Source organism: Chiloscyllium punctatum, chromosome 33 (genome assembly GCF_047496795.1).
Source record: "Chiloscyllium punctatum isolate Juve2018m chromosome 33, sChiPun1.3, whole genome shotgun sequence".
In the NCBI taxonomy this organism is placed as follows: domain Eukaryota; kingdom Metazoa; phylum Chordata; class Chondrichthyes; order Orectolobiformes; family Hemiscylliidae; genus Chiloscyllium; species Chiloscyllium punctatum.
Genome location: NC_092771.1, coordinates 5675129 through 5697622, shown reverse-complemented (window position 1 = coordinate 5697622; position 22494 = coordinate 5675129). Strand labels below are relative to the sequence as shown.

The 22494-nt window shown below is 45.7% G+C and overlaps 1 protein-coding gene across 2 annotated transcripts in view; it reads right to left on the bottom strand.

Annotated features, from left to right (window-relative positions):
* Window positions 1-1100: 1100 nt before the first annotated feature.
* The window catches only part of map1ab (microtubule-associated protein 1Ab), a 136525-nt gene continuing 115131 nt past the window's right edge, over window positions 1101-22494 (bottom strand). For both annotated transcript variants that reach the window (XM_072552803.1, XM_072552804.1), the window contains 3 exons: window positions 12393-22200; window positions 10854-11086; window positions 1101-9498 (listed from right to left, as the gene is read on the bottom strand). In XM_072552803.1, coding sequence (XP_072408904.1) covers window positions 9343-9498; window positions 10854-11086; window positions 12393-22200 — 10197 coding nt within the window. In that variant the 3' untranslated portion in view covers window positions 1101-9342. The remainder of the gene's footprint in view (window positions 9499-10853; window positions 11087-12392; window positions 22201-22494) is intronic.

The following is a 22494-nucleotide window of genomic DNA, read 5'->3' as shown; positions in this document are numbered from 1 at the left end:
AGCTTCCTGTCTCCCATCTCATCCACACCATGGGCAGGACTGAGAAGTGAGGAGCTGAGACCTTTCTTGCTTTTTGGAGTTCAGTAACAGTGTGATGCACTCTGTTACACACTGGCTGAACTGTCACGGGAAACTGCAGTTCCAGAATTCCTAATCCAATCCCCAGTAAGACTAAAAATCTTAGTGTTATTCCAGCTGATGAACAAAGCAGAAAATAATCAAGAAACTTAATGAGATGTAGTCTTTATATCTAGATGGAGGCAGAGATTATGCTGCCATTATACAAAGCCCTGGTTAGATCGCACTTGGAGCACTGTGGGCAGATCGGGATTGGGGGGGGGGGGGGGGGGGGGGGGGGGGGGGGAGGTGGGGCACGGGGGAGGTTAGCGGAGAGTACAATGGGTAGATGGAGGTGGTGGGTAATGGTGATAGGTCAGAGAGGAGGGTGGAGTGGATAGATGGGAGGAAGATGGACAGGTCATGAGGGCAGTGCAGAGTTGGAAGGTTGGAACTGGGATAAGGTGGGTGGGGGGGTGAAAAATGAGGAAACTGACAAAATCCACACTGATGCCGTGGGGTTGGAGGGTCCTGAGGTGGAAGATGAGATGTTCTTCCTCCAGGCACTGGGTGGTTCGGGAGTGGCATGTCCTCGGCAGAGTGAGTGGGGGGGGGGGGGGGTTGAAGTGTTCAGCCATGGAGTGGTGGGCGTTGGTTGGCATGGGTGTCCTGGAGATGTTCTCTTAAGTGCTCTGCGAGTAGGCGTCTGGTCTCCCTGATATAGAGGGCACCGTATCGGGAGCAATGGATACAATAAATGACATGTGTGGAAGTGCAGGTGAAACTTTGATGGATGTGGAAGGCTCCTTTGGGGCCTTGGACGGAGGTGAGGTGTTGGGGGGTTTGGTGGGAGGTGTGGGTGCAAGCTTTGTAATTCTTGCGGTGGCAGGGGAAGGTTCTGACTTTACCCACCCCAGCCCAACACTGGCACCTCCACATCATAGAGAGGAAATCAAAGGCAGGGTGGGAGGCAAGATTGTAACCCATCTGTCATGTCTAAGGACTGAAGCTACTGAAGAAACACAAACAGCATTATAACAAAGTTTTAATAGATGTACTTTTTTTATTGGCGATAATCAGACTGTTCCCTTTTACAATAAATTTCAGTAGTTCGCGATTAAGAGATACAGAATATTGCACACAAATTCTGAACTAAATATTAATATTGCGCAGAGAAATGGTCACTAAAGAATTGTTCTTACACCATGAAACTGAAAGGAGGAAAGCTTCAGGATGTTTACAAGTCCATCTGATTACAGTTAAGACAAGTTGCTTTTTATATTTTTTCAAACTTTTTTTTCTTAAACTATTACATACAGGAATATAACGTAGGGATAAATGTCACATGCAAAAAACAAGCAAGAGGTCTCTTTTCCTTAAAAAGTTTTAATTAAATTCCCAATGTCCTATTCTAAACAGGGGTGTGTCCTGAATGTATTATCATTGTATTAAATCTCAAGAGTTTTGAACGGCTTTTTTTTTTAATTTTTGCAGAAATACAATTCTCCCCCCCCCCCCCCACATTTAAAAACCCTGAACTCTCCCATTGAACTTCCAACTGAAACATTAAAGTGGAAATGCGCTGAATTTAGCTTATTGTAGCTCCCACAGGATAGCAGGGGCTGATTTATTGACAGTTAAGAGACAGTAAACACAAATGGCGAGAGGTCAATATTCTTTAGCTCACAATAAACCCTGTGCCAGTTTCTAAACTCACATATACATCTGTTTTGTTCATTTTTTCAGTACGTTCAGTTTTGACACCTGTCTGTGCTAAAATGGAAGGGCTCAATGGAAATTTTTTTAAAAATTGAAATAAAATCAAATAGCATTTTCACATATATATAAGTTTTAAAACACACTGGGAAGACCCAGTTGACATGTGTTGGGGGCTTTCAGAAATGTTCGCTGTGGCATCCATCTCGTCTCTAAAGAAATAGTGCATCATTAGCCTTTGAAATTGGAAGATTAATGACATGGTTGGAGACAAAGGGATTGACTTTTTAAATCCGAGTGTGGTGACTAGCTTACTGCAAATAGAAACTAATCAGGCGAAACTTCAATAAGGAATCAGTAGTTTATAAACAGCTGGACCCTGGTCCTAAAAAAAATTAATGTGTTTTTTTTGCAGATAATTCAGTCGCACAAGCAGCAGGTAATGGTCAACATTAATTTTGACTACTGTTCTCCCTTCTCGCGCCCCCCCCCCCAAAAAAAAACAATTCTGATTATAATGTGCATTGTAGGAGCTGGGATAAGGGCACATATTAATAAATGCTGAATATTTGGATTCCTTTTGGTTAATACTGTTAGAATACACAGTCAAAAAGTTAAATAAAAGTCACTCTTACTTTCTGAGGGAAGGAAGGATAGGCTGCTCTTGTTGGAGTCAGCAACGTACAAGGTTTTGAGATGGTTAATGAAGAGGAACAAGACTTAAAAAAGACCATAGCAGAGCAAGCCCAATTTAAGGTCATTGTCTGCCACTGGAATAGATTAATGGAGTAGGACCACCCTAATAAGATGGCAGCAAGCAAGAGGTTTGTCCTAATGCCAGGGCAAGGATATTATGGTGCGTTTGACAAGATTCACAAAAACCTGCTTCTTAATTCCCTTGAGTAATGCTCATTAACTTTATTGCTGTGTAAACAGTGTGAAATCTTTGTGAATGTATCAGCAGGCAGCACAAGCGAACAGAAAGTTGAAGTTTGTACATCATACACGGTGCCCAACGTCAGGGGCTTGGGAAATCTGGCAAATATTCGGGGTGGGGTGGGGGGAAACATCTTTTGAACATCAGTGGAGGGCTCTCCTCACTGTTGCTGGTCTATTCAATAATACTGGCCTTAGCATTCAGGCAGACTTGGCAAAGTCCAGAGTGGGACAGAATTCTTTGGGTGATTGATTGAGATACTGCAGCATTATATTTGTTCACTAGGCTGGGGTGAATGGGTTAAGGTCATACCATTAAACTAACACAGTAAAACTTAAAGGGCTTCTAGTTTCTGAAATAAAAAGGATGATAAAAGATTAAGAATGGTGAAGAGGGAGTGCAGTCAGAGACATTGAGTCTGTGTATTAATGCCTACCTTACTCTAATTCCTAGTCCCATGCCCTTCTCCAGTTTCCTTTTTACATTTGGTCCAATGGGAGGAAGAGATAAAATTCCCATGCTCTGGAAGATTGAGACAGCATTATCTGATTGAGATCACTGCACCTTCTGAAGTGGCCACTATCTCAGAATTATTTCTGGATCTCTTCAAATTGTTTATTGTTTTTGTCTAAAAAAAGGCCAGAAACCAAATTCTGAAAATGTCTCTGAAGAAGCAGCTGTTCTACAAAGATACTAGTCCAATATCTCAGCTTTGGTTTATCTGTCCAGCTGATGGCTGGAAGTTTGAGAACAGCTTTCAAGAGATTTTGCGATTAGTTATCCAATTACAGAATGATACAGCAACACAAGGCCATTCACACTTGCGCTAGTTCTTTGAAAAGGTGTCCAATTAAACTCTCTCCCCTGTTCTTTCTCTATTGTTCTGCATTGAAACCATCTTGACCACCTTTCAGGCTTGCCAACACTTATAACTCTCTCTCTTCAACCTCCACTCCCCAACTCTCTCCTGATCCCAATTTACCCACTTCTCTGATCCTCCTGTTTGTTACCTCCTCCTTGAATCTCATCAAATTAAGCTCTTTACCTACAGAAATGAAGAAGCAATTATGAAATGTCCTCTCCACCAGCCCCCTGAAATATTAAGTGGAATTTTCTCAACAATTGCGAGTTGATGTGGCGATGACTGGGTTGTCAGAACTGAACGTCATACAGGAATCAGATAAAAACAACCACTTCCCTCTAGGGAAGGGCTTGAAATAACATGTAACTGAATGGAGTCAATATGTACCTTCACTGGCACCCCATAACAAAGATGAGGAAACAAAAGATGAAGACAGCACTAGGATAGCCACAAAGACATGAAGAAAGGCAAGTTGATTGACAGACTTTTGGAGATTGGAAATGGAAACACTGCAGAACTCTTAGTCCCAGTGTGCTAAGGACTTATTAAAGAGCGAGGTTGACATCTAGTTGACAACAGAAGACTCGATTTAGGCTGAGCTGGTCCCAGTACACAGATGTTCTCTATGGATAGGTTCTGGGAACATCTGGTAACTATGGGTTGGGATGGAATAAGTTGATGCAGAATTGGAAAGAATATTGTGGGAGAACTTTGTTCCTTGACAAACAGAATATGGAGATTTACAGGTGGATCAACTATGCTGGGAGTGTGCGTAGATGGGCTGCAAGACAACAGGGAATGGGTGAAGGGTCGCTGATAGAGAAGGTGGAGGGGATGAGAAATGTACCTAGGCTGAGAGAGGAGTGAAAGTGATAAACCTAGCGGCCTTTCCCCCATCAGTGGGAATGAAAACAATGGAAGAATCAAATGTATCACAACCAAATCACGAGCTTTCAGGATTTGTGTCAATAATCTCCTGGAATTGGAGGGATTGATCAGAAAGATCTTCATCAGAAAGATAAGTTCTGGAAAAATCTCATGCTCAACTAGAAATAAGTTCAGCAACTTTCTTTAAACTGAAAATGAATTTGCAATAAAAATGAAGAAACTTTGTTCCATTGTCTCTCTGACTTCAGAAATCAAAATATAAATGCAAATGGACCCATATGAAAAGGCACAGCCTCTATATAAATGGAGTGCAAATGAACTCTATGTAAACATGTCATCTTACAGCTACAATACTGGTTAGAGTTGTGCTTATAAATTAACAAACTATAAATCTATATAAAACACTGATATAATCTACAAGACAAATAAATTATAAATTACGCTTCACGAGTACTGATCTCCCTCTGGACCTCAGTTATGTCTCCTATAATCTAATGATGAATAACTGGTGTTGCAGAATGTCATGGTCAAACATATGCAAAAGTTTGGACTAAAGAAATAGGATTATAACACTGTCACAATAAAAAGTGCTGGTCCAGTCCTTTTGAGGACAGGATCTTAAAATAACAAAGTAAACATATTAAAAGAAGAAAAAAATCCTTTATGTTTCTCACAATTTATAAATGAGCCAACACTAACAATATTCCCTTTAGTATCTTTTTATGTTCTGCACTTTCCCCATGTTCACACAAGATGGTGAAAGTCCTACATGTCTTGGGGGTGGGGGTGGGGGGGGGGGGTGGGTGGGGTTGGGATTTAAGAATTCCAGAACAAGGTGGTGGGTAATCTGGAGGGAAGTAGTGCACGAAGGAATTGTTGCTCTCCTATGGATTAGGATATTGGACAAAGCAGTCCGTATTCCTGGTGCTACAGTCACTGTGGAAAGTCTAGTCCACAATCCTTTGTCTATTTCAGTGTCAGTGCTGTTCTCTGAAGTGAAAAAGCTGTCGACTGGAGAAATGCCAACTCACTGGCATCAAATGCACATTTCCAAATGCTTTCCTCTCCATGCTTACTATCACATGCCTCTTAACACAGTACAACTTGCTTAACGCGCTTACGAGAGATAAAAAAAAATCAGATCAAAACAGACTTTGCATACTTCTTCGGCTAAACTAAATTCTCATTCAATTTTGGACGGCACTAACAGTTTGAAATGAAAGAATGGATGACAAACAACAGCACAAACCAATCTGTTCAATCTGTGGACTTCACTCTCAAACACTGATCTGGTTTTGGACAGATCCAGTACAATACATCTCACTTTTTAATGCGTTACATTATACACTCACCCAACACAGACTAAACTACAGATGTTTGCACACTGTCTTAAAGACCCTCCCAAGTGCAAATGTATGTGCCTTGAGATAGGATGCTAGGGACATTCCATTATCATCCTACTGAGCTGCCTAGATGCACATACATTAAATATATACAAACCCACGTTATACGTACAAACCAACCCGCTTCCAACACACACACACACACACACACACACACAGAGGGAATGACTTGGGTCCTCGACATCTCCCTCCGCTATACACAAGGCGAAATCATGTGCGTTGAGATATTGTGCTTAACACAACCAACACATTGCCTCAATTCCTGTGCTCCAGTAACAAACAGGCACTGGAGTTCATCACAATCCCATAATAAAAGCCAAGTTCTGTGGATGCCAGAGATCCAAAATGAAAACAGAATGTGAAGGCAGATACAGAGGTAATATTTTGGGTCTGATACAATCTTCAGATGTATCCGGCAGTGAGTTAGTCTCGGATATAATTAATGGACTGTGTAACCAACTCACACAGAGTGCAAGGAACTGAGTTCTGAAGAAATCATATTGGACTGGAAACATTAACTCTTTCTCTCCACAGATGCTGCCAGGCCCACTGAGTTTCTCCAGCACCTTCTGTTACTGTTTTTAATCCTACCCTTTTGCTTGTCTCTTTCTTTTTCAGTTTGGCTTTTCCACAGTATTCTTTTTATTTGAGAAATGGGCATTTGACTTTATTAACTTTGACATTGAAGGGAAAACACACACGCACACGCACGTTCACACAGGATTAAAAAGCCCCCATGCTCCCCAAAAACATTTTGCCAGACTAATTGGAAGATCTGGCTCTTGCAGTGTGACTGAGTAACTTGGTTGTCTGTTGTTACTTCAGTTGTTTGGGAGCTGCTCATTGTCAGCTAGCTTCAAGTGATGGTGCTTAAGGAAAACAGCCTCTATTATGTTGTGCATCTATCATTTTGACAACAGATGTATCCAGAGGGGATTCAGTCTGCAGTGTAATTACTGACTAATTTACTGTTCAAGGGACTCAGTGCTGGGTAGAATTAGCCATCATCTGATGGAACTTAGAACTGGTAATAGGTGAGAAGCAATAGGAAAAGCAAAGTGTCAATGGCTCTGGTTAAAATTGTGATTGACTGAAAACAGCCGTAAGGATGTGCTTGGAAAAATGAACACCTACATGAATCTACTGAAAACAATAACAAAATCAAAGACTTGTTCAACCTACTGCCAGGGAGTCTTTCCCCTAAACTGCACAATTTTATCACAGTATGTCTCTTCCCTTAAGTTAGAGTTTATTATAGGTTTGGTCCCCTACACTGTCAGTTTGAACCTCTTGTGGGAATTTAAAGAAATGACAACAACAAAAAAACTTCCTTGAAATGGACAGTCAACCTCGATGGGGGGGGATCACACTGCCCCGTAACATGCCCATGAACAGAGCGCAGTAAATTGGCAACACAAAAACAACACAGCCAGTCCCAGCTCTGCATTGCTGCAGCTGTAGTGCATTAATTAGCTACATTCATCCTAATGTCTAAGGCAACCACACCTGATATTTAAGCACAATGGAGGCTCCTCGCACTTCCTTTGGTTTGTTAAAAAGGCAATATCCAACTTTACCCCCCGCCGTCATCATTATGTCCCAATACTCAAAATGGGGAGCTGTATGGTCACGATACCCTGATCTCGTACATCATACAGTGGTCTAATTGTCCATCGATCACTCTGTCACTGGGGTCTTGACCACTGCCAGGAGTGGGGGGGGGGGGGGGTAGGTCCAGTGAGACCTTAACACTTGGCTCAAAGCAACATTGTCAACATCAAGACATCATTCTCATTTTGCAGAAGAAGCAGAATTGCCCCATGAAAAACCATGGGTAAGATCTGAATTAATGGTTAAACAGGGACGTCACTGAAATGCAGCTCCAGACGTGTTACACTGAAATGTAACTGTAACAGTGATCCCCTGCACCATAGCTCACTATGATATAGCTCAGTTTTATACACTTTGTTTATTGGTTAGCAAAGCACACAATACATTCCATCAGTGATGTGTTCTGCTCAGTCCAGCAAGCTTCAAATGTTTTTGACAATAATCTCACACTGAGGATTTCTGTTGGGAAGCGTATACACACACACACACACACACACACACACATATTCAGTAATCATTACTAGCCTTTCTAAAGCACACCCAAACAGTGTGATCAGAATCTACCCATTGAAGTGTGTGTGCTTAAAGATTGATAATTTTAAGAAATACTATTTAAAATCAGATATTGCCTTCTTAAAGAGACAGGTCCTTTTTTTAAGCTTTGATAGGCTGTATTTAACACTTGAAACAAAACCCCCTTAAAAGTAATTTCTCAGTTCCAAAGTCACAATTTCTTTACACAACTCAAACAATTTAAAATAATGCTATCGCTATAAATTAAGTGGATTGATCTTTAGTCCAAGCTCTGCATTTGTATTTCGTGTAGTCTTTGATGTCCAGCTTGAGGTGACTGCTACAAAAAAAAGGATTCTGTCTCTTTAAGTATAAATCAGTATCTATTGCTCATGTGTCTTGATACAGTTTGCATTGTAACTCACAGCAAACACCAAAGATGCCTGAATGTCTGACAGGCTTCCACACACATGGAAGCATTCCCTGCATAGATCATCCCAGAACACGATCAGTCCCCGCTTTTAAGGGAATTTTGGACAACGGATAGAAAAAATAATTTAACACTTTGTAACAAAAGGACTGCACAATACCAGGAAATGGCCCGTTTAATCTCCACCCAGCTCAATCTGAATCCCAGTGTTACTCTTGAACGTTGTCTCACAGTTTCAGTTGCCATGCCAACTCCTTGCATCAAATGCTCTCCTCTACGAACTGACTATTTGCGTTTGCTGCCACCCCCCCCACCACCTTCCAACTCCACCTTACCTCACACATTCTCATCACCTGCTTTTGAACTGACCGAAGTTCGAGGGTAGAGAACAGTTTGGACGCTGCTCTGGAAATGGAAGGTGTGGTTTTGTCTGAGCCTAGAATGCGACATTTTCCTTTCATACAAAATGCACTCTTAAATGTAAGTTCCTCAAAACCCTTTAACCTGCAAACATAATCATCAATTTAGACACTGTCCACTTGGAGGCAAGACCTGACAATCATCTTAAGTTAACCAGATGACCTTCCAATTCTATGAAACCATGCAATGAATGTAGAATAAACTAATTATTCCAATGGCGTCCCAGCTCCAATCTTCAATGTGCAGAAACAGGAACGTCTATTGGATGATCCACAGTAAAAGGATTCCCCTAGTTGCAAAGCAGTCTCCAAAATAGGCCCCTCTTCATGGAGACTGTCACACTCATTTTGATTCCTTTCCTTAACATTAAGCTGCAAATCTAGCCTTAAAATGCACTTTTAACTTTAGTTTAAAAAGAAAAATTAGTGTAGGAAGATGAGAAGGGAATGACAAAGCAGGGTTCCTTCATCAGGTTGGCAAGCAGGGTGACTGGAGATGGGAGAGCTCAGAATTCAATCTTGCACGCTGGGAACGACTCGTCCTGCATTACCACTGTGCTACTGCTGGCCAACACCATGATGTTTAGCTCTTGCTGCCGTTCATGGGTCTGTTGGTACCACTCCCGTGTCACTTCCGTGTCGTGGGTCGGTATTAGCGTCACCTAGAACAGAGAAACAAAGTCCCCCTGTCACAGAAGTGCAAAGAAAATAGAGTCTTTGTAGCACAGAACGCGAGTCTCACTGAAAAGACAGAGACATTGCCAAAATCTTGTGCGTGTCAGGACAAAAGGTAAGAATGCCAAATTTCAAACTCAACAACTTACATTACAGCAAAAAAATGGTGCTGATTGGCCGGCAAGTTGAGTCTGATTGGGCAGAGTGTTGCCTTTTCACAACAACAACAGCATGTATTTACACAGCGTCTTTGAGACAGCAAAGCACTTTGCAACAGGAGCATTGCAAACCAACATTTAATGCATCAGGAGAAACTGGGCCAGATGGTTATCAACAAGAGGCAGATTTTTAAGGGAGTGTTGTAAAGGCTGGAGCGAGGAATGGAGGGAATTCCTGAATTCAGGCCCCAGGATATTGAGGGCATATGGCCAATGCCAGAATGATTAAAAAGGGGATGCTCAAAGAGACCACAGTTGGGGGAGCACAAATATCTCAAGAGTTGCAGGGCTAGAGAATGGAGGGATTTAAGGGGAAGAGGTTTCTTTTGAAGGTGGCTTCCACAAGCATTTCAGTTAGTAAGAGGTTCTATTGTAATAGTTCTGGGGAGCTGGGTTTGAATCCTACCATGGCAGATGGAATTTGAATTCAATAAATATGTAGAATTAAGAGCCGAATGATGACTATGAATCCATCGCTGATTATCAGGAGAAATCCAACTGGTTCACTAATGCCCTTTAATGAAGGAATCTGCCATCCTTACCCAGTCTGGCCTACATGTGACTCCAGACCCACAGCAATGTGGTTGACTTTCAACTGCCCTCTGGGCAATTAGGCTTGGACAATAAATGCTGCCTAGCCAGTGACGCCCTCATCCCCTAAACAAATAAAAAGATAATGATGCACGACCAAATGGAATTCTTTATTTACCTCTTCATATGAAAAGTAGGAAAAAATATTTCCATGCATGTGGAAAATCAGAATTATACATCATCAATACAAGACAGTCACAGCGTCGCTCCGAAAGCTAGTGTGCTTCCAATTAAACCTGTTGGACTATAACCTGGTGTTGTGATTTTTAACTTATAAACCCAGTCAGGAAATCGGGAGAGAGAGAGAGAGCGAGCGAATGGTGAAAATTTGGAACTCGCTCCCACAGTAAGTGAAGGGGAAAATAGTTTTGACATATTTATCTAACTTCCTCTTAACTGTATGAGGCAGACAAGAATAGAGGGATATGCTGATGGGTCATATGAAGTAGACTGGGAGGTTTTGGCGGAGACTGGGATTTGATGGATTGTTTCGGAGAGGGGTCAGAAAGATGATGTCAATGGTAGGTACCCACCTGAAGATTGCTCCCCCACTGGGCCTTTCCATCCAAAAGGGCATCCAGTACAGCTCGGCTCGGCTCCCCACTTCCGGGGTCATTCCCACTCACCACGTAGTAGGAGGATCGGACGCGTTTGAAGAATTCCAGGTCTACATTCTTCCCGCTGCAGTGGTTGGGAATGTAGGCCAGGTCCACGTACACTGGAGGGCCTGGGGGCACTCCAGAGCTGGGCTTGATGTTGGCGGAAGCTGTCAAAAGACCCAAGAAGCGTTTAGACATTGCGATGTGGGCCCCGCACTGTCCGAGATAGCAGTCAACATTTAACTAAGCAACAGGCACAGAGCTCTGAACCGACTACTCCTACGTATCAGAAGGGAACATCCAGAGGCAAATCCCAAAGGGGGTGGGGAGACAGTGCAGAATACAGAACCAGATGTTACTGTTCGAAAATTAGGTGTCACCCACTTCCCCTCATGGGAGAGTCTCAGACCAGACGGCATAGTCTCAGGACAAAGGAGCACCAATTTAAGGTGGAGATGAGGAGAAATTTCTCCTCTGAGGGTTGAGTGCCTTGGGAACTCCTTACCACAGAGAGAGCTGTGGAGGGCTGAGTCCTTTATGGCTGAGATAGATTCCCGATCAGTTGGATCATCAAGAGTTACAGGGAAAGGACAGGAAAGTGGAAATGAGGAATGTCAGATCAGCCATGATCTTATTGAATGGCAGAGCAGGTCCGATGGGCCGAATGGACATGTAGACCATCAGATCTGATCTATAGTTCAACTTGATTGACCTAACCTATCATACTCACTCATGTACAAGCTGAGCTTTTGAAAATAGGAAGTAGGGAGTGGACTTATAAGTGAGTGATAATTGTGAGATGGTGGGAGGGGTGAGAAATTCACCTTTTACCAATGTCCAGCCATTGACCTGTTTCCAGGTTTCCACTCTGACCCTGGTTTCCAACGCTAACACAGAAGGAGCCAAATAGAATGTTACCTAAAATTAGAAAATGCTGGAGAAACTGAGCAGGTCTGGCAGCATCTGTGGAGAGAGAAACAGAATTAACATTTCAGATCCTCAGAACTGGACACTGGATCCAAAACGTTAACTGCTTTCTCTCCACAGATGCTGCCAGACCTGCTGAGCTTTTTCAGCAATGTCTGCTTTGGTCCTTTGATGGAGTGTTTGCATTCGCAAGCAGCAGCTATACAAGGCAGTCACACAGCTGTAATGTAGGAAAGACTTGCACTCAGTGAACTCCCACAAGCTACAGTGTAGTAAGGATCAGGTCATCTATGTTTGGGATGTTGACTGGGGGTTAAACATTGGTGACGGCAGACGCAGCCTTGGTTAAAAATCTCACCTGAAAACAGGCTCCTGGGACAGTGCTGCTCTCTCCCAGTGCCACACAGGAACATCAGCCTAGGCCTCAAGAGCAGGACCTGAGCCAAGGACCTTGTGGTTGTGAAGCAAACATACTACAGCTATCCCTGTGCTGCCTGGTCAGTGTTGGGCCCTGTTTACTCACTGTTTAACCCAGGGGTTTCTCACCTGAATTGGACTTGATCCCATTGACCATGGCCTTGCCAGTGCTGGGCTGGCTAGACCTGGAGATGTCATCACGGTCATCAACCCGGGACGAGTGAACGTCACCCGCTCGGGAGGCTCGGACTTTATCAGATGGGTCTTTCTCCTTTTTCTTTGTTGACGCCGCCTTTGGTGATTTCTCCGTTGAGTCTTTTGCCGAGGACGGTCTGGCTGGGGCTGCCGTCTGCTTCCCCTTCGAGTCTGCTTTCCGCCCAGGGGACGCCGACTTCGACTTGTTCATCATTTTCTTCGTGCTCTTCACTTTGTCCTTCATGTCCTTCTTCAGCAATCTCTCCGCCTTGCTGATGTTCTGCTCGTTGGCCAGGACCTCGGGATCGACCATGCAGACGTCGGGCTGCGGAGGGTGAGGCTGAGGGTCCATCAGGGGAGCAGGTGGTGGGTCGAGGGCAGGCCGCGCGGATGAATGGTGAGCCGAGCTGGTGGTCTTATCGACGGGAAGGTAATCCGCATCCTCGTCAGAGTCAATGGCAGCATCGGCGGTGATGGAGGGACACTCCTCTGTTTCAGGTGGGACGTCAGAGTCTGAATTCAAGGGGAACGATTCGCTGCCTGAGGTGGGCGGGGTCTCCTCGGCCAGGGTCACATGACTGCCTAAGGGCTGGGGGGAGCAGTGCTTCTGGACAGAGGTACAGACATCATCCTGGGAGTGGCCATCATCATCGTCCGACAGCTCGTGGGGGCTGGGGTTGATGAAGGAGGGCGAAAGTTCGTCCTTCTGGTGTTTGTATTCACCCGAGGCAAAGGCCAGCCTGTGGTCAGACATCACCCCCGGGCATCCCTCCAGCTCGTGGGCAGCGTCCCCCTGGTCACCCGCCATCCTGCCCCTCTGGGCATCTGGCAAAAATGGTCGGAAGCTCTGGTCGGTGGAGGTTAGAGAGGACGGCCGGACTAGGCACTCCATCTCATCCTCGGAACAGGACTTGCCGATCTCGGAACCTGGGCTGCTCTTCTCATCCGACAGTGCGGAGGTGCTAAAGGAGTCTCGGTCTTTCTCTGGAGTGCCGGCCGCCAACAGGGGACCGAAGCTCATCTCCGTCGGCCCATTGCTGGTGGCTGGGCTGGGTTGGGTTGGGGGAGGAGGTTGGAACAGGGTCAGTGGCTGAGCCAGCACCGTTTCGGAGACCGCGTGTTCCTCTGGTGGCTGCCTGGTGTCGGAAGCTACCGCTCCCTTCTCTGGTTTGGATTCAGGGGCGGAGGGTGGGGCCTCTGACCTGTGACACTCCACCCTGCAGGACAGTGTGGAGTCTTCAATGTCGCACAGATAGGCCGAGCCATGCTCCACAGACAGAGGCTGAGGGTCCTCAGCTTCCACAGGCTGGGAGACTGCCTCTCCCGCTGGAACCAGGGGAGAAACCTCATCCAGGCTCCTGCCCTTGGCTTCACCGGGGGTTCCTGGCAACAGCAAGGGGGTACCAGAAGGGGAGAGAGGCTGCTGGGAGGATGCTGAGTCTTGTTGGGGCTGAGTTGAGGCACAGGGAGCCGCTGAAGTTTCCTTCCACAAGCCTTCACTGCTCAGCTCTGCTGGAGCCAGCGGTGGGAACGGTTTACTCTCCAGGAATGGACTCAGGGGTAACGTCTGAGATTCACCTTTGGGCGACACTTCCAAGTACTCATCCTTTATCTCGCTGTCTTGTAACGGCGCTCCCGAGAACGGTCTCTCTTCCATAAAGGAGGAATATTCAAAGGGAGGCCCGGAATGTTTTACCCTGTCAGGGTCGGTGCGAGATTGTTCGGATTCAGTTGTCCATGGCTCGGTGGGTGCAGAGTGCGGGATAACACCAGGAGATTCCTGATCCCGACTATGAACACACGCATCTGGCATCAGCTGCTTTTCCGCAGACTGTCCCTCCTGGAGTCTGGCTTTATCGGGATCTTTCCCTACCTCTTCAGGTGGCACAGTGCGCTCAGGCTCTGCCAAGGGGGACATTTCCAGCTGGGCCCTGGACTGCTCTTGATGCCCCGTGTCGTGGCCCTGAGTATCCAGCCCATGGGAGAAGCTCGCGGGATCGCTGGGGCACCAGATGTCCTTTTCCTCACGGCTCAAAGTGAACTGCTCTTTCTCGGACTTTGATAGCTGCTGCTCCTTCTGGGTCTCCTCACTATCGTCTTGTTGGTAGGCACTACCCACTGTACTCAGGGTCTGGGCCCAGGGCTGCTGGTCAACACTGGGACATGGAGTGACCCTACCTACTTCCTGCATCTCTGAGTAGGAAGTGCCCCGCTCCTTCTCTTGGTGAGATTTGCCTGATGGAGATTCTTTCTCGGATTTCTCTTTGGCGCCTTTCTCTAACTCCGAGTCACTGCTGCTTTCGTCAACTTCCTTCTCGTAATAGCCCAGGACATTGGAATCTGGCTCCCTTGGCCTTATTGATGTGGATTCGACACTGCTCCCCAAAGCACTGATGTCTAATTGGGAGATCTCGGTATAAGGCAGAGATGGGGTGGACTTGTGTTTTGACTCTGTGATGCTTTGAGCTGGGCTCTCTCTCTCTTCGAGCCAAGCAGGATGATGGACTGAGTCTGTTCTGGTTTGTCCGTCCTTCTCAGCTACCACTGTCGACTCACTGAGTTCCCCGCCTTTATCCTGTCCCAACACACTCAACGGGGTTTCTTTCAACATTGGAGATGGAGGTCCACGCAGGCCCGGAATTTCTGTATAGTGAACCGACCCTTCAGATCTCAGCTCACCTTCCGAAAGCGGAGACTGCGTTGTCGGTTCCTCTGCTGAAAAGCTACAAGGTGACAGATCTTTTTGTGTGGGTGCTATGCCCTTTCCAGCGTCCCAGGCCATTTCGAAGGGCAGCTCTCTCTCCTGGGAGAGGTAGTCGAAACCTTTCGATTCCATTTCCCTCTGAGACTTTGCCAGGTTTTCAAGGCCTAGAGCAGTGACTTTCTCATCGATCTCTGCGTAGGTGAAGGCTTTCCTGCCAGTGTCAGGGGATTTTGATGGAATATCTTCCAGCGTGGTCCTGGAGTCTACTTCTGTGACAGGATGGGGACTAGTTTCTTTCTGGGAATCTAACAGCAACAGTGGATCTCCTAACGCTTCAAGTGAATGGTGTGTTGACTTGCTGGAACTCTCAGCCTCACTCTCTCTCAAAATAGCTGTGTACTCATACCCACCAGGAGGCGGATACACGTCCTCTTGCTCCCTGTCTTTAAACACAGCGTCGTCTGTAAGACCTTCCTGTTGCTTCTCTCCTGTTGTGAAGCTTTCCACAGTTGGTTCCTTGATTGTTTCTGCAGCCACCCGTCCTGTCAATGAAACAGCAGCAATGTGCTGCTCTGTGCCAGTCCAGGAAACTGCGGGTTCGGGAGGAGATGGGAACGAAGGCTTCAGCTCCTGGGGCAGATCTGGTTTCTTTTCAAACATTCCAACGTGCTCAGATTCAGGACCTTTCCCAGTAGTCCAAGAGTAATCGAGCTCACTGGAAACTTCTCTCTTTTCATCTTCATAGGAGGAATACTGGTGTTCACTTACAGTCCCTGTCTCCACCTTTTCAGTGAATGAATCCTTTGGTGGAAATGACTTGGTTAAAGAGGATTCCAGCGTTGGAACTGCAGAATCCTTTTCCAAATAATATTGCGATTGGTAGGAAGCTGGATCCCAGGGAGTTGATTCAATGGCGGATTGTGTACATGAGCTGATTGATTCAGTCTCACTTGCAGAATGGCTCCCAACCTCCAAAGGAGATTTCTGCTCTCCTTCCGGGCTGCTGCGCACACTGTCACTTCCCCATATTTCTAGTTTCTCCATTTTCTTCTCTTCTGCAGTATGGATGCATTCAGCTTCCTGAATTTCGGATTTCACTTCCATTTTGGGAAAACCAGACTCTGTAGCAGTTTCAGTCTGAAGATGTAGAGAAGGTTCTGATTGTAACCAATCGTGTTCCTTTACTTCTGCAGATGTAATCTTATCCACGGAAACACTTGGATAGTCTGTTGGTGAAATGTCCTTAGGAACTGTTGACTGCACAGAAAGGTCTCCCTCACTTTTTGGCATCGGTGCCTTTTCTGTGGTTGGTGGTAGTTGAGCTGCAAGTATTGTCTTGCTTTCTGTAATCACAGGTAGATCTTCATCTTCTGATGAACAGATTGTCTCACACAGTAGTTCTGCTTTATCCTTTTGTACACCTTGTGTCTCACTCACGGAGCTTTCTGGTGCATCAATTGGAGAATATTCAAACTTGAAACTGTCTGGTCGCTCATCAGTTTTTGTTGCAGGTTCCTTCTCTGGGACATCAGTGAGAAATTTTTCTGTTGTTGATTGTTCTTTCACAGGTTTGACTTCCTTCTGTGGGATGTCTTTACCCACTTTTTCCATCAAGTCTTCCTTTTCCTGTACACACTTTTCCATTTTCGCAACCCCTGCAGGTGCCTGGTCTGTTGCGGGTTTTGTAGATGCCACAAGTTCACTCACTAACAGATCCTCGCCCAGCTCTTCTTTCTCCATAACTTTGGTTTTCTCAATCTCCTTTTCCCCCTTCATGGCATCTTGAGTTTGCTTCTCTGGTGTCTCCTTATCCATCTTCTCAACGTCATCAGATTTCTTTGCCAAGTCCTCCTTTTCCACCTTCTGCATAACATCCTCAGCCCACACCTTTTCAATGGATGGTGCTTGTTGTTGTGTTTCCTCTCTGGTAACTGGTTCAGCTTTGATCATTTTTTTCTCAGCTTCAACTTTTTCCATCTTTCCAAAGTCCTCCAGTTTCTTTTCCGCATCTTTTCCCATTATTCCAATATCTCCAAGTTTCTTTTCCATATCCTCTTTTTCGACTTTTCCCACATCTCCAAGTTTCTTTTCCAAATCTAATGGCTCTTTTGCTGAGTCCCCTTTTTCCATCTTTGCAACATCTCCAATTTTCTTTTCCAAAATCTCTTTTTCTACTTTTCCAACATGTTCAGATTTCTCTTCCATATCCTCTTTTCCCAGTTTTCCAACATCTCCAATTTTCTTTTCCAAAATCTCTTTTTCTACTTTTCCAACATCTTCAGATTTCTCTTCCATATCCTCTTTTCCCAGTTTTCCAACATCTCCAATTTTCTTTTCTAAATCTATTGCTGTTTTTGCCAAATCCTCTTTTTCCATCTTATCATCTCCAGGTTTCTTTTCCATGTCCTCTTTTTCGACTTTGTCAACATCAATTTTCTTTTCAGCATCCTGTTTTTCTAATTTTTTAACATCTCCAATTTCTTTTTCCAAGTCTTCTTTTTCTACCTTTGTAACATCTTCAGGTTTCCTTTCCAAATCCTCTTTTCCCATTATTTCAACATCTCCAATTTTCTTTTCCACATCCTCTCTTTCGACTTTTCCCACACCCTCAGGTTTCTTTTCTGTATCCTCTTTTTCTATTTTCCCAACATCAAGTTTCTTTTCTGTATCCTCTTTTTCCATTTTTCCAACATCTCCAAGTTTCTTTTCTGTATCCTCTTTCTCTATTTTACCAACATCCTCAAGTTTCTTTTCTGTATCCTCTTTTTCCGTTATTCCAAAATCTCCAGGTTTCTTTTCCAAATCTTCTTTTTCCTCTTTTCCAACATCTTCAATTTTCTTCTCTAGCTCCTCTCTTTCCACTTTGCCAGTGTCGATAAGTGATTTTTCTGGCTCCAATCTATCCATGATATCAGAATCTGCAGGTTGCTTTTCTGCAGCTTCTATCGTCGCTTTTTCAGTATCAGGAGATTTTTTCTCCAAGTCTTTATTATCCAGTTTTTCAATTACTTCAGATTTGTGCTCCTGAATTTCTGATACTATTGTTTTAGCATCTGGTGGTTTGGGTTCTGGGATTCCTGTTGCTGCCTGTTCTCCAATGGCAGGCTTCTCTTCCGCAACTTTTGCAACATCTACTTTTTTTTCTCTGAACTCTTCCTCGTGTATTCGGGTATCTGCAGGTTCGATTTTTGCTTCTGTCACTTTGTCTGGGGTAGGTTTCTTCTCTTGAACATCTCTCTCCAGTTTCTCAGTCGGCGCATGTTCAGTCTCGTGTGCGTCTTTCTCCATTTTTTCTGTCGCTCGCAGTTCCTGCTCATGAAGCATTTTCTCTTTTGAAGTCAGCTCGGGCTCATAGTCATCAGAGTCCAGGACAATGGGTGAATAAGGCAGGAAATGTTCTCTGAATAGCTCAGGTTTCATTGGCAGGTCGCTAAGAGGGCTCTGCTGTGAACTAGGTAGTGTTGTGTCTTCACCGAGTGCTGGTTTCTCAGGGTGAAAAGTGGTTTGGTCTGGAACCGATTCAAGGAGTTCTGCCTCAACGGAGTCTGTTCTTTCCTCCACGGGTGACTGATGGAATGGTGTGTGCCCAGCACTAGTTGGCCCTGACTGAGTTGGTGAGGCCATTTTCACCGTGCTATCGTCTGGGCTGATGCATTTGTCATCGCTTTCAGGCAAATCAGCATCAAAATGCAAGGAAGGCTTATGTTTCTGTTCAGTGCTTTGGAAGTCAGTGCTTTGGCCATCAGTGATATATTCACCCAGTAAGTAGGGAGCGGGTGCACTCTTTTCTGGAAACATTGCTGCATATTGGTCGCTTAGTTTTGTTGGGACCTCTACATTTGGTGTCTGGTCTTCATATTCCTCCTCGTCTGCCTTAGCAACTTCAGCCACAGGATGGAAATCTTCGGAAGGTGGAGATTTAAAGTATTTGTCCTCCTCCAGAGAGGAGGTGGGGGATATCGTGCCCGCCGATGGGACATAATCCCTGCCTTGTGTGGCTTCAGTCCTAGAGGAGGCCATGCTGTTGACGGTGTCCAATAGCAGCGAGCTCTTTGCTGTCTCCTCAGTCTGGGGCGCGGTCACGGAGGTCATTGACTGGTCCTCTGCTACCGAGGTAGCGAAGGAGGAAAGCTTGTCACACTCTGTGATGGAAGCTGCAGAGGAGATGTGCTCCTCCTCAGCAAGTGGTGCAGCAACAATCTCCGAGGGGTACACAACGACCACAGGCTCCTCTCTGGTGAAACCCTTGACGCCAATATCAGCCGCCGACAGAGCCTTCATCTCCTTCATCCCGTGGACCGCGTCGAATGACTTTGTGTCATCCGGCACGGAGATGTCGTAAGTGTCCGCTTCATACTTTAGGTGTGACATCTGATCTTCCTGCTCGTCATGGATTTCCTCGTCAGAAATGGTTTGCTCGGTCTCCGAGTAACCTGGGATAGTCTCGTCCTGAATGTATGAGATTGCTTCGGCCATTACCCCTGCTGGAACAGGCTGGGCTGCTGCAGGTGGCTCTTCCTTAGCCACAGCCCCTTTGTCCCCTGGGGCTGAAATTTCTTTTTTCTCTGTTGGAGGCTTTTCACCTTCAGTAATATCCTGGAGTGGTTTGTCACTGACTTGAAGTTTCATTTTAAGGTCATCATCAAGCACTCCTTCTTTCTCTTTGATTTTTACCTTCTTGTCTTCTTCTAGAGCTTCTACAGTTTCTTCCAGTTCTGCTTTCTCCACCACCTCTTCCCCCTCACTCTCTTCCACCTGCTCCTTTGCTCCCAATGTTTCAATGTATCTTTCACACTTTTCCATTTCCTCCATTTCATCCTTCCTTCCAACCTCTCTTTCTGGTTTTTCCGGTGTTTTGACTTGTTCCTTAACAAAGAGATCTTTCTCTTTATCAAATTGACCTTCTAGACCATCCTTAACGAAGCTCTCTTTGTCCTTCTCTGTCCTCACTACCTTCTCTTCCAATTCACTCATTTCCAAAGATTCTTCCATTCCCGCACCTTCATCTTCAAACCTCTCCACTGTCATTGGTTCAGGTCGGCCAATGACCTGCTCGTCACGCGGTGATTCGCCCTCTACATCAGTTGTGTTGATCCCTTCATCCGGAGATACCAGAGGGACCTTTGTGTCAGTAACGGCTGGTGTTATGATCATGTCCTGCTGAGGGCTAGGCACTAACATATCAGGAAGGGTCTCCACTTCCAAAGGAGTTGTACCTTCCACAGGGACAGGGCCTTTGCTTGGCTCCTCGGAGACAGCCTCCACCATCGCTGCCTCTTCGTTTCTCAATTGCTCGAAATCCTTGGTCAGATCCTCTGGTGAGGACATGATGGATCTCTCCTCCTGTAAATGGGTGGTTGCTTGCTCAGTCCTCAGGGTATCAGGGGCCGTGGGCTCACTCTTTTGCTCCACGGTGGAATCTTTTGCTGCTTTTGTTTTACCGGAGTCTATTTTCTTGCCTGGCCCTTTGACCTTGTGTAAGGTTTTCCTCACCTCGGGTGTGAAAGGCTTTAAGTCAGCTTTGATGGATTTCTTAGATTCCTTCTTGGCCTCTTTTTCCTTCTTTTTCTCTTCTTTCTTAACCTCCTTCTTCTCTTCCCTTTTTGCATCTTCCTTCTTCACTTCCCTCCTCTCCTTTTTGATCTCCTTTTTCTCTTTGTCTTTCTTTTCTTCCGATTTGGCCAATTTGTCTTTGGTGTGTTTTTTGATGGTCTTCTCCTTGACCAACTTTTTCTTTTCTGTTTTGATCGTGTCTGTTGTTGCCTTCTCCACGTCAGATTTTGCCTTCTTCTCCTCTTTCTTTTCTGGCTTGTCTTCCTTCACTTCCTCCGTCTTAACGTCGAGCTGTTTCAGAGGGGTCTCTTCGGCTGGTTCCTCCTTCTTTGCTGCCCTGGCCAGTGAAGGCTTGGGTGAAGATTTGAGGCTCTCTTTGCTGTCTGTCCTTTGCCTCATCTTGGTCTGCTTCACGACAGGCGTCGTCACGCCAGCAGAAAGGTCCTTCTGTGTGGCGACCGGGTATTTGAGGAAGTCCAGGTGTTTCAGTTTCTCCAGCCCTTCCAAGATTTTGTTCTGGGGGGCGTTGCCGGGGAACAAGACACGGACTATCTTCTCTGTCGGGTTGGCGGGGTGCCACACAACTAGAGCTGTGATGGATGTGAGGTAAGGGACTGAAATCTCCCCTTCCTTGCCATTGGGTAGGACGATGCCAGTCTTGGCCTTGCTGTTGCCCGCCCACTTCTGCATCAGGAACTGCATTTCCTTGCTGTCTTTCACTGGGTTAAGAATGTACATATCTAGCCTCCCAACTCCCATCTTGTGGAACAATGGGATGGGGTCAATTGTGGCACCCACAACCCTGTTGAGGGGTTCTGGTTTGATACCCAGTTTGGTTAAGTACTGTAATGTTAGACAAGCTTCTTCAATGCTCCTTTTAACCTTCATAGAGGATTCATGCATCTTTAATTTGTCAGGCACATTGAAAAATACCACTCCCAACTCAGGAGAGATAAGGTTCTTGATCCAGTCACTATACGTGGTGGACCCCTGTGATTGTTCCTCATCCTGCTCAGCAATCTTTCTCTGGAGCAGTCCGTTAATGCCGGGTAAATTGTCAGCGCCTATGTGCGTCAGCAGTATGGAGTCAATCCTGTCCAAGTGACGGACCAACTTCCAGAAGCAAGACTTCCTGTCGGAGCCCCCATCCACGAGGATGTTGAAGCCATTTACAGCGAAAAGCGCTGAGTCGCCCCTGCCCCCGGGGAAGATGTAGCAGCAAGGTTTGGACAATTTGAGGAAACCCCCAGAGGTCGGAGGCTCCAGCAGGTCAAAGGGCGAGGGAACCTCCACCGATTCCGTGAGGTATTCCGTGAACTCCGAGACGCCGTCCATCTCTGGCAGCATGGGAGCAGGGTTCACTTTGATGTGGATGAAACCCTGCAGGTTATGCTGTTCAAGCTCGCTCCAGTCTCCGTCTCCAGAGTGGCAGATGGTAATGCAGGCCTTGGTGTCGAGGTCAGTGCTGCTCAGGATTTCTGTGACCTGAATCAACAACAAGGAAAGAACATTAGACACACTTCACCAACCAATAGAAGCACAACTCAGTCAGTCCACATGGCAACTTCAGCCTGAACTCATTGGAGTTTACAAGAGCAAGAGGTGACCTTATTAAAACATTCAAGACTTAGAAGACTTGACAGGGTAGATGTGAAAATAGGTGGCATGGTGGCTCAGTGGTTAGCACTGCTGCCTCACAGCACCAGGGTACGGGTTCAATTCCCACCTTCAGTGGCTGCCTACACGGGGTTTGCACATTCTCCCCATGTCTGCATGGGT